Genomic DNA, 12174 nt, shown 5'->3' with positions numbered 1-12174 from the left:
TACATGAGAACCTATGATTTTACTCATATGTGGAATTTAAGAAACAAAACAGATGAACACAGGGGAAGGGAAGGGGAAAAAATGTCAAATTGAGAGGGAGGCAAACCATAAAAGACACTGAACTCTAGGGGCGCCTGGGTAGCTCAGATAGCTGGGCATCTGTCTTCAGCTCAGGTTATCAGGTCATGTTCCCAGGGTCCTGGAATCGAGCCCTGCATCAGGCTCTCTGCTCAGCGGGGAGTCTGCTTCTCCCTCCCCCTGCCTGCTGCTCTGCCTACTCATGCTCTCTGCGTGCTCTCTATCAAATAAATAAATAAAATACTTGAAAAAGAAAGACCCTGAACTCTAGGAAACAAACTGAGGGTTGCTGGAGGTGATGTGGGTGGGGGTATAGCTTAACTGGGGGAAAGGCCATTAAGGAGGGCACTCAATGGAATGAGCACTGGGTGTTGTATGCAAATGGTGCATCACTAAACTCTACCTCTGAAACTAATAATAGACTGTATGTTAATTGATGTTAAATAAAATTTAAATAATAGTAAAAGAAAAGAATAACATGACAGCCATTTCCTTTTGTTTAAAGGGAAATTACTTATAAATCTTATTATAACAAATTGACAAATAAAACCTAATTCTGCAGAGAAAGAAGCACAGAGGTTCTTAAGAAGTTAGAGTTTCTACTTACATCCGGTTTGGAATGCTGAAATATCTTCAGGGGAAATTTTAAGTCCCCTTTAGCTAACGTTACTAAATATTCCTTTAATAGCTCGTTAGCCACACCAGGAGCCTGTTTCTCACAACGATGAAGAAAGGGAACCATCCACTGGTACGCACTTGTCACATATTTGTCCTCGGAACACTGAAAACACAATTAACCAAACACACACATTCAATACCTGATTATTCCAGACAACAAGTTCTAAACCTCACATATGATCAAACTAATGTGAAACAACAGAAGCCCAACACTTACTAAAACAGATACCCCAGCTCACCTCAGAGGTGGGTTGTGAGGGACCCAGCGTGACCGTGGTCCCCACAACCTACGCCCTGCTCTGGAAGACCAACACGCTACTACTACAACTTCAACATGAGGTCTCCCAGAGCAGAGAGAGATTCTACCCCAAAAACGTGAGAGTGTGTGTGTGTGTGTGTGTGTGCAGAGAGAGAGAGAGAGTGATCATGGACAGGAAGAGTGAAACAGAAAAAAGCAGAGAGGCAGAGACTGGAGCACTGAAGAGCTCTCGAAGGGAACCATTTGAGGACCATCTTCCGTATAAAATCCCAGAATCTCTCCCTTTTCCTTTTCAGTTTTGTTTTGCTCCTGTACATCCACCTTCACAAAACCCCAAATGACACACGATTTTACTCATTCTCCCTGACATTACCCAATTCCTTCTTTTATTTATTCCAGAAGATCCACCTAAGTCCTGTAAAAGGAGTCTTACCTATAATACAAATCAGCGTTCACTAGGTGGGTTTCTCGGGGGGTAAAAATTACTAAGCGAAAGGGAAGGGGCGCCTGAGGGAGAAAGATGACTAGAAGAAAAAGGAAGGAAGATGAAAAAGAAAGCACAGGAGGAAGAAAGAGAAGAGAGAAGAGACGAGAAGAGAAGAGCGGAAAAGAAAGAAGGGAGGGAGGAAGCAGTTAGGCAGTCAGGGAGAAAAGAGAGCTCCTAAGGCAGCCGTGGCTCCTCCCCGCAACCGGCCCATTGGAACAACAGGCTGCCCAAGAGCAAAGACTACACGAGGCGTCCCTTGACAGATGGCGCCCTTGACAGATGGCGCCCTTGACAGATGGCGCCCGGCAGCGCCACCATTATTGTCTCATTGTCTCAGTGGTGTCTCTATTCTGTGGGCTCAGCAGAAACCAGGTTCTAACGTGCGGGAGTGCACTTTCACCCTAGGGTGACCCGGGAAGAATCTAAAAGTGCTGGGCAAATTCTCCTAAGGTCATGAGCCCTAAGCCATGATGTTTTCTTCTCACAAGCACCTAGCCCTACAAACGCCAGTATTTCTGTGTAAGTGAAATATTTAAGTAATTGGGAATTTTAACATAGTGAAGGACTGGAAACATGATTATTAGAATAGCCAGCTGGTTTAGAAATATGCCTAGCTAAAAGAAAAAAAAGAGGAGTATGAATAAAGGGCAAGCAAGGTATAAAAGCAGCCAAAAGAATGTGGGGATACTTTCAGTAATTTATTCAAAAGTTAGATTTTTTAAAATTTACTTTTAATTTTTTTTTTAATTTTTAATTTATTTTTATTTATTTTTTAAGACAAGAAACCTTCCTTTATTTACTAAGTGCTCGGATCTGGAGGACATTTTATCTTCAGCTTTGAGACCCACATTAATCAAAGTACATAGGGAATGCTTAGGAAGAAAATTAAAATAAAACCTACACCATTCATCATTAGTCTTAGTTTTTCAATGTCTTTCATCTGCTGGAGTTCTTTCAAGGTCAGGGTTAAATCACACCCGGCTTCGTAAACCAAAGCTTCCAGAGTAACCAAATTATCACACAGAGCCAGCAAACCGGGAATGTTCCGCTCCATTCCAAGTCGAATGAGTGACAACGCGCAGTCGACCTGAAACAGAAAAGCGACAGTAAATCTGAGTGTGCTGTGTCTCCCACATCTTCTCAAGTAAAAGCCTCCAGCACAGAATCTAATTCTGCTAATCACCTTATATAAAATTATATTATCAGCAACCTACATTTACTTAGTGTAAAAACAGTAGAGTTCTTCATCAAATACATCGTCAAGCTGTTTCGAAACAATCAACAAGAAATACTAGAGATAATAAAAGAAAGACAACTATCTTAAATTCATAAAGCATGACAGTTTAAGAGCAGTTTTACATATATTTGTCAATTTAATTCTCACAACATTAACAAGCGGGAGGGGGGAAGCTGGTTAGTGGTAACGCCAAATCAATCCTACTTTCACTCTGTCACTCGGCTCCGGAAACAAACATTTTTGCTTTTACATCCCCGTTCAGTACCTATCCTTCCACGGCGCCCCCCAGAGAAAGGGCAGTCAGTAAACACTCGCTGAATGGTAAACGCTGGGAGACACCTTCTCTGTCTAAATGCAAATATTTACATTTCATTTAGACCACAGTGAGGACTGATCTTCGTAGACATGCTCAGGACACATCAATGTGAGTCCCTAACCCTTGACTGGGTTGATGAAAGGACGTACCTCTGTGTGATGGCAAAATCAATGAACATGACCTTGGCTCCCGGCACCTCGCACCCCTCACTTACTCCCTTACTCCTAGACGACAGGTTATGTACTGGGGACCTCCTCCGAACCGAGCACCATTCTCAGGGTTAGGAATATGAAACTGAGGAAGAAGAGGTCTCCTCCTGCAGTGATCTCTCCACCTCGTTGGAAAATTGACCTATCACGTCAAAAGCTGAAGTACAGCGAGGCGAGTGGGACCTCAAGGAAGGGCGCGCAGCCCAACCCGTCACCAAGCCACCCCGGGGAGGAAGACTTGAAGTGCACTTCCACGAATCCGTGGACACAGGCAGGTCAAGAAGGGAGGAGAGGAAGGCGGGCAGGAGCACAGCACACAAGGCCGAGACGCGGGATGTGCTGTGAGAGTGTGGTTAGTTCCCTGAAGTGAAGTGACCAGAAACATGGCTAAGGCAGCAGGGAGGGGCCGCAGAACGGAGAATGCTGTTCCCTGAGCTAAGGAAGTTGCCGTTTATCCCGAAATGCAAATACTACCAAAGGATTTTCCACGGGGGCATGTCATAAGCTGGTTTACACACTTGAGAAGGAGTACTCAGTATTCACTGAATGACGAACTGGAAAGGAACTGACCAGAAAACAAGCAGGCCAGTGGGCAGAACCGCAGTGACTAGTATTAGAAGACTCTGGACTAGCGACAAGAGCAGCCCCCTGGGGGACAGCAAAATTCAAGGGACCAACCAAAGGATGTGAGCCACCCAGAGACGAAAACAGATGAGTGAGCCTAGGACAAGGGGGAAAGCACCAAGACCCCTCAGAAGCCGCGCAGAGGAGACCGCGGGAGAGGAAGCAGTGGTTTCCGAGGATGATGTGTGAAGTGACACAGGAAGGGAATCGGACGTGAAGCAGCAGTTTCCCTGGCGTGGCAGGGGTGGCCAGACTCCAGACAAATGAGGAGGAAAAAATCACTGAGAAAGTGACAACCAAGAGCACAGGGGACTATTTCGGAGCTGAGCTGTGACAGAGGGAAGACAGCTGCAACCAAAGCCAGCGAGATTAGGACTCTTAGTTTTTGCTGTTGTATTTATAAAACAGGGGCGGTTTGAACTTTATGGCCAAAAAAAAAAAAAAAATAGGAACAAAGTAGAGAAGGAGGGGTTGAAGACACTGGGGAGAGAGCCAAGAGCCGCAGAACAGCCCCGAGCAGGCCGGGATGTGGAATCCAGAGCACAGGTAAGGAAAGCAGTACCCTGGATCCAAGAGAGGAGCTCTCCTCCTCTGGGAAAAGCTGGAAAGAATAAGGACTAAGGGAATGGAGTTCTCAGGTCCCCCAGTAAAACACAAAGCAAAAACATCTGCAAATGAGGAGGTGGTGGGCTGGGAGGAGCAGAGAAGGGGGCGGGCAGCACATGCAGGGAGAGGAAGGACACGGAGCAATATTAAAGGACTGCCCTTAAAGCCCTTCAAAGCCCCAGGGACTGCCAGTACAGATGAAATGAAAAGAGAAGAAATGCATTTTCATTTAGAAAGAACAGTGCCAGGAAACACAAGGTGGGGGGAAACTATAGGTAGGAAAGGCTTGAGGCAAAACAAGAGTGATCTGGTAACACTTCAACAGGTAAGTTTTTTTGTTTGTTTTTTTTTTAAAAAGCCAATCCCAAAAGGTTACATACTATCTAATGCCATTCATGTAACATTTTTGAAATGATGACATTTTTTGTATATTTTTTTAAATATTTTATTTATTTATTTGACAGACAGAGATCACAAGTAGGCAGAGGGGCAGGCAGAGAGAGAGGGGAAAGCAGGTTCCCTGCTGAGCAGAGAGCCCAATGTGGGGCTCGATCCCAGGACTCTGGGATCATGATCTGAGCCGTAGGCAGAGGCTTTAACCCACTGAGCCACCCAGGCGCCCCAGGTAAGTATTTTTTTACCTAATTTCTAGTAATAAAAATACAGTTCACATCTGAAAAAACCGTATCTACCTGTATACCAATTAAAAAAAAAAACAAAAACTATCACAGGTGAATTTTCAGAAAGCCTGATGCATGAAACACAACTTTGTGCTAATAATGGTTTAACACATACAGCACATTCGCCATTTGTAAAACACTCTCCAATTTTGTGATCCGGATTTGTTTTCCTAGTATCAACTTTGAAGTTGTTGCTTTCCCAGATTCTTACAGAGGTAAAAATGTTTTAAAACCAAATTATTGACACCTTAAATGAAAGCAGGCTCTAATGCAACTTGAATTATGCCACGTACCCCAAGCCCTCACTGGATAAATTTCACTACTCTACACACTTCCTAATTCAACAAACAGGTTTTGCTAAAAGGCATTTGTAGGCACCAAGGAAAAAGAAGTCCCACATCAATTAAGTCTCTAAAAATGAAAAAGATAAAAACTATGTTAGATATCACTTTGTAGTATAAGCCACATGAAGCATCAATAAATAAAATGAAGCTGGAGAATAATGCTTCTATTAGGAGTGTTTTTATATAAAGGGAAGAGAAGAAAGAAAGAAAGGACGGCTGAACAAAGCATCCCCAAATCACTTCTCTTTATAGTTACTCCTAATTCCACACAATGAATTCAAGGTGTCTAGGAATTATTACTAGACTGTTAACAAACTTAAATTTCAGAAAGCTCTATAGTTTCCTTTCTGTTTATTCTTTATAGACTTCACATTTTAGGGCAGTGTTGACAGCAAAAATGAAGTCCAGCCACTTCCCCCAGAGCTCCTACCCTCACCTACCCACGACCTCCCACATTATCTACAGCCCACCCTGGAGTGGCACGCTCGTTACAATCGATAAACCTACACTGACACATCATTATCACTCAAGGTACAAAGCACATTGGGAGTTAGGCCAGAGCACCTCCAGAGATTTTTCTCATCCCAGTATCAGGATTCTAAACATTTTCAAATGTACTATGGTCCTCAGCCATCTTCAAAGACCTGAAAGTCAATAAAATATTCTTGGCCCACCCTCCCCAAAAGTTTGATCTATAATATCACCGTCAGCTCCAACAAATAACTCCTCTTCAATTCTATGAACAGTAAGAGTAGGAGTCAGATTAAGCAGAAATTCAAGGAGACTATCAAATGGAGACACAGGGCCACACCAACCACTAAGGAGAAATGTAAACAAAAGGTGCAAATTCCGTCCCACAGTACTGCTGCTCATCAGACCCTTTACAATCACCCTTCCTGTCAAATGAAAAACTGATGGTAGGATAGGAGGCCCAAGGCCAAGACCACAAGTAGAAAGAAAAAGGCATCCAATGACCGGACCCTGAATGAGATTTCAATGTACATTCTGCCATTCTTCCCTCTGAACTGCCAACTTCTGTTCTCTAAGATGGAGACAACTATTGCACTCAATTAGCAGAATTTTTAATATTCTCTCTGGTGTATTTTCTTTGTTCTCACTGCCCTTGGTATAGGAACCAAGCCCATGAAAAAAATCCACGTGCAAAAAAGGTAAGTGGCAGATCCAGAGTCACGAGGTACGTTAGTGGAAGAGTTGAGATTAGCATTTAGACCTCCTAAGGTTCAGTATAGCCTCATCCCTCTCTTCCATTGTCCAATGTGGTTCCCCTGCAGCTCCATAAAGGCACAGGGGAACTGAGGGGAATTAGGCTTAGACTTGAGGAAAACTAATTAGAGAGAGAGCCTCAAACAAGGTTCCCAAAAAGCAAAATGAAAACCAACTGCATTACTGCACTAGGACAGGGAGCTGGTCAAGTATTTCTGGGCTGATACAGTCATTTCCACTAATATGGTATTAAGCCTATTAAAAATAAATGGAAAATAAAAAATAATAATAAATAAAAAATAAAATAAATAAATGGAAAATCATGGATAGGATGTATCATATTTTGCAACTTATACTTTAGAGAAAGATTTTGAGTAATTTTTCCTTTATGTATTTGCTTTTTAAGAATCCCCAGAAAAGCCACAAAAGCTTGTGAGGCAAAGAAGGAAAGAACAAAAGTAGTAAGACATATTCACTTCATCTCTGCAAACTAAACCCACGATCCCTGGCTCCCCGGCCGGCTGCCAGGACCCACGCAGAGTCCTAAGGCCCCAGCACGGTACGGAGGATCCGCTGTCATCCTCCCCTCACCTGTCGGGCATAATGCTCTATTTCCTCTGCTCTGGTCTGATACCAGTCCATAACCTTGTCCACTGTAAGCTCCGGTGTCCTGTACCTCAGTAACTCGGGCTGGGCGGCATATAAGAATTCGCTTTCATCTTGGAGACTCGGCTCAACCACCATTCTGGAAACCACAAAAGGAACAATTAGTAACTGACTGGAATGCGGGGAAGAATTAGAATTTTGTGAGAGAGAGAGAGAGAGCCAGAACAGAGATGGGGAGGGAGTGGTAACAGAGGCAGGGAGTATGCACGTATGTATGTTGGGGGGTAGGGGGTTGTATGTGCTTTCCCGTATCTGTGGGCACACTTACAAGATAAATGGGACATCTGGGGGATGCTTAATTTATTTTCCTATTAGACTTCCCAATTTAAAAAATCAGAACTGACAATAAATCAAAAGAGCCATACCACAAATCAATCAAGTAAGTATTAACAAAATCAAAATCACCCTGGGAGGCTTTTACCAAACGCACAGGGCTGGGAGCCTGCCATGGGCGCACTAAATCAACCCCCCTGCGATGGCCAGCCAGGCCTCGTGTGGGAAAAACACCTCCAGGTGGGTCTCACTCAAATATAAATTCAGAAACCTTGTTTTCCATGTTCATCAAAATCAGAGGAAATACGCCTTATTTGCACCGATAATATACTGTTAGTCAGTGTCACGATTGGCCCCGCGCTGACATTTGTGAAGTACGGGACCGCTCTGTGCCACTCACCATAGGTAAAGAAGAACCCCCAGAAGAATGGACACAAGGACAACAGCCCACAGGTCACAAATTATGAGTAGTTTTTAAGAGGAGGATCCTGGCCAACTGCCCTCCATAATCAAGGACTAAGAAAAGGACTTCAACCAAGATGGTTCGGAGCGACCTATGGAACGCTGCTGTGCGCCGCTAGGGACACCATTCATCTGAGCCAGCCCGCGGTGACGGACAGGTGCTCTCACGGTGACCATTACCAGGCAGTGGCCTCTGGAGTCAGAACCGAAGCACATCCTGCTGCTGAAAGCTCTGAAACTCTGCATTAATTACTGAGCTAAGCCTAATCTCAGACTCATTTTAGTCATATAAAATGGGTAGAATACAATGCCAGAGTATTCAAAATAATATAAATTAAGTACACAGAGAAATTCGTGTGGCCCGGAGCAGGTGCTTCATTTTTCATTTACAGGTAGGATTCTTATTGGAATTATAAGCAGCTGGAATATACGAGCAGACAAAGCCCATAAAGACTTGGGCATTTTAGTCCCAGGCCTCAGACAACCCGCTGGGCTCGTAACTGGTATCCCTTCACTCAGCCAGTGTCACTATGCCATTAACAGTCTCACCGGTGGTTTCCCCCCATCACTGTCATGAAAAAAAAAAGTCCCATTTCCTCCTGAAATCTTTAAAGCTGCCCATTTTCCCAGAGAAAAAATACCCATGAGCAACTCTGAGGTCCTTTGATACTTTTTTTCAGTCCTTAATATTTCCCTCTCACCACGGACAGAATTTCGCTGCTTTCTCCTGCCAGAAACTGGCTTCCCTCACTACGGTATGTGGGGCTGTCTGCCTTCTCTCATCTTCCTGGCGGCTCCCTCTGGGTCGCCTCCATCGGACTAGCCTCCGCCAACCGACCCCTGCATCCTGGCTCCTCGCCACACCCAGTGCACCTCTCTCCTTCCTGCTCACGCCGGACTCTCCCTTGATCTCGCCTTTGACTACCGCATGAGCTACTGCACACAAATAACGACGCTACTTGACCCCCAAGCCATACTCCACTCAGAAGCCCCCAAATCTCCCTATTTGCTCCTCCATGTTTCACAGGCACTTCCAATGCAACAAGATCAAAACTGAATTCATGATCTCCTTGGGGAATACAGTTATCTTTATAAAAACAGGAACCTGATTTTATCATCCCCATGCCTACTTTTATACCCTGTAAATCTGCTGTAAAATATTCTAGCCTCATCTTGGTGCCAATCTCACTTCTGTTCTGGCTCCTTCAACAAGGTAGGTCTTTATTTTTAGTCCTCGAAGGGGACATCGCCTTGAGCGTTCTTCCAACACGCTCTTCTCTCTGCTTAGAACACACCCCCCTCTCTTTTGCCAAACTTGTCCTCCACGAGGCTAAATTAAATCCTGTTCGTTCTTCAAATCTCAGATGTCACAAGATTTTTGCCAGGACGACCTTCCTTGCCCGCCTCCAAGCGGCGGTCTCCCTGTGACTCGCTCCGCACGCCCCCCGGCCTGGGCTTTCCGAGCACCCATCACGTCGGTCACGAACAGCAGGACCGTTTTTCCCACCAGAGTATAAACTTCACGAGAACAGGACCTGCATCTGCTTCGCCCCCTTCGGTATTCTTGTATCTAGCAGAGGACAGACACCAATTAAGTGAAAGAGCAACACCATACGTCCTGTAACCCTGAAAATCTGTACCATCTTCAAAAGCATCTTTTCCTCTGTCAAACTTCTCCTGACTTTTCATTTTCTGTTTTGGGAGTTCTGGCACAGCAAGCCTGCTTACATTTCTGCCTGCTGCAGCTGGTCAGAAAAGAAATGCCCTCACGCCTTTCATCTACTTAGAATCACACAAAGGCGCGGCTGCAGGGAACCGGGAAGCACGGGATGGATGGGTCGCTGCCCTGCCCACGCCACGCTCTCTAAAGCCCATCTGGAAATGAGAGAATTCACCTGTCAACAGTCTCTCCACACCTCTGCCTATCACCCTGCCTGCTGGCCCTGACCTCGCACCATTATCGGTTTCTCGACCTCTTCAACCTCTCCTTACAGTTGCTAAGTGATGACTTCTAATTCAATACGGCTGATGAAGACCACACATGTAAGTTCCACTGTCCCCCGCAACTCCCCTGAAATGACAGCACAAGATCGTTAAGGGGAGCGGCGTGAAGGATGTCACACGCACGCTCGGAAGGATCAGGGTATGTGCTCACCATTACCTTCTGTTCTAGGAAGCCCACAGTTAACGGCCAGGACTAAGGAATCAAGTACCAACACAATTGTTATTCCGAGATACAGAGTTAATAGCAAAACTATCATCTGAAAGAATTAAAAGTAATTGCTTCAGGTTTGGGCTTTGCTTTTTTTTTTTTTTTAAACAAGCTTTGTAGAAATTTTAGCTCTTTAATCTACTTGCAAATATATACAACTTTGATTAAAAAATGAAAACTAAATTAAAAACTTTGAAGATTTACTTGTTTTGGAGAGAGAGAGAGAGCACAAGCAGAGGGGGCAGAGGCAGAGGGAGAATCTCCAGCAGACTCCCTGCTCAGCACAGAGCCCAACAGGGGGTTGCGATCTCCTGGCCCCAAGGTCAAAACCTGAGCTGAAACCAAGAGCCAGACTCCCAACTGACTGTGTCTCCCACGTACCCCTAAAAACAACTTTTAAAAAGCAAACAGCAAAAACACAGCAGGACATTCAATTGCCACTAAACTAAAGATTTATTTATTTATTTGTCAGAGAGAAAGAGAGAGAGGAGCAAGAGTGAGCACAAGCAGACAGAGTGGCAGGCAGAGGGAGAAGGAGGCTCCCTGCCGAGCAAGGAGCCCGATGTGGGACTCGATCCCAGGACGCTGGGATCATGACCTGAGCCGAAGGCAGCTGCTTAACCAACTGAGCCACCTAGGCGTCCCATCAATTGCCACTACACTAAAACTTACTGGAGTGAAAAGGTAACTAAGAATTACTTACTCCATGATCTCAGGTATCCAAACCACAATAAAATGAAAGGAAACAGCCAATGTTACCAGTAACATTAAGAGAGCTTTCAAATGATTACACTACAGCTTAGGGCTTTTATCATTTATCAGACGGTATACACAGTTTCAAAAATCCAAAAGCACAAAAAGACCCCTATCAAATGAAAAGCTAGCAGTTCCATACACAGTCCATACTACCACCATCCTTGCCGCCCTCTACGCCATGTTCACATCTGTCAGCCATCTTCCTGGATGTTCCTCTACGCATCTAAACAGTATGTACTTGTGACTGTTTCTGATTTATCTACCCTACATGCTATTCAGCTGTCTTAAACCACAACCATCCACTTCCCCTACACTCTTTTCTCCCACTGTGGAAACATCACAATTTCGATTAAACCACTAATTATTTGCATTATTATGATTATGTGATTATGATTATCTTCTCCTGACCCAAGCAGTACATTATCACAACTACTGTTCTTTTTGAACAACTTTTCATTTTCTGGAGTTAATAAATGCCAAGTGTCCTCCTGTGCTGCCCACTGACGTCTATGCATCCATTGCTATGTTTTCCAAATTCTCTAAACGATGTATTAACAGCAAAATATGAAAGAATGTAAAGATTTTTCCCAATAGTCAAATATAACAGGTAATATTCCTGTTCCATTTTTAAAATTCTTCCAAGAGAGCTGGCTCTCGAAGCCATCCACACCCTTCCAGTCTGTGATGGCTGCTCGCTCACCCGACAAGAACGCAGCTGTCATCCTGGGCCCTCCCGTTGCCACGGCCTATGTTAGAGTCCAGTTCTGAATCTAATGGCTTTCTTTTTTTCCATTGACTCCTTCATTTTAATAAAACACATTTTCTATGGCTTCCTGAAATGAGATGTACTCGGGTGGTAAATTTTACAAGACCTTACATGATTAACCTCATACCTGATTGATGATTTTAGCTAGATCTAAGAATACTGATCAAAAAAGATTTTCCACCAGAAGTTTCTCTTCTAGCTTCTATTGCTGTTCTGGAGATATCTCAGGTCATTCTAATTCAAACTTCCTTTTATGTAATATGTTTTTCTCTCTGGTAGACTGCAGCCCGGATATTC

General features: G+C 44.2%; 1 protein-coding gene across 1 annotated transcript in view; it reads right to left on the bottom strand.

Moving 5' to 3' along the window:
• NBAS (NBAS subunit of NRZ tethering complex) overlaps positions 1-12174 on the bottom strand; it is a 319994-nt gene that overhangs the window by 187037 nt on the left and 120783 nt on the right. Inside the window, exons 23-25 of the mRNA XM_080813961.1 lie at positions 7334-7487; positions 2404-2589; positions 686-859 (exon numbers count right to left, since the gene is read on the bottom strand). Coding sequence (XP_080670087.1) covers positions 686-859; positions 2404-2589; positions 7334-7487 — 514 coding nt within the window. The remainder of the gene's footprint in view (positions 1-685; positions 860-2403; positions 2590-7333; positions 7488-12174) is intronic.

The sequence above is a fragment of the Martes martes genome, assembly GCF_963455335.1.
Source record: "Martes martes genome assembly, chromosome: 9".
Classification (NCBI taxonomy): domain Eukaryota; kingdom Metazoa; phylum Chordata; class Mammalia; order Carnivora; family Mustelidae; genus Martes; species Martes martes.
This window is presented reverse-complemented; position numbering and strand designations above follow the sequence as displayed.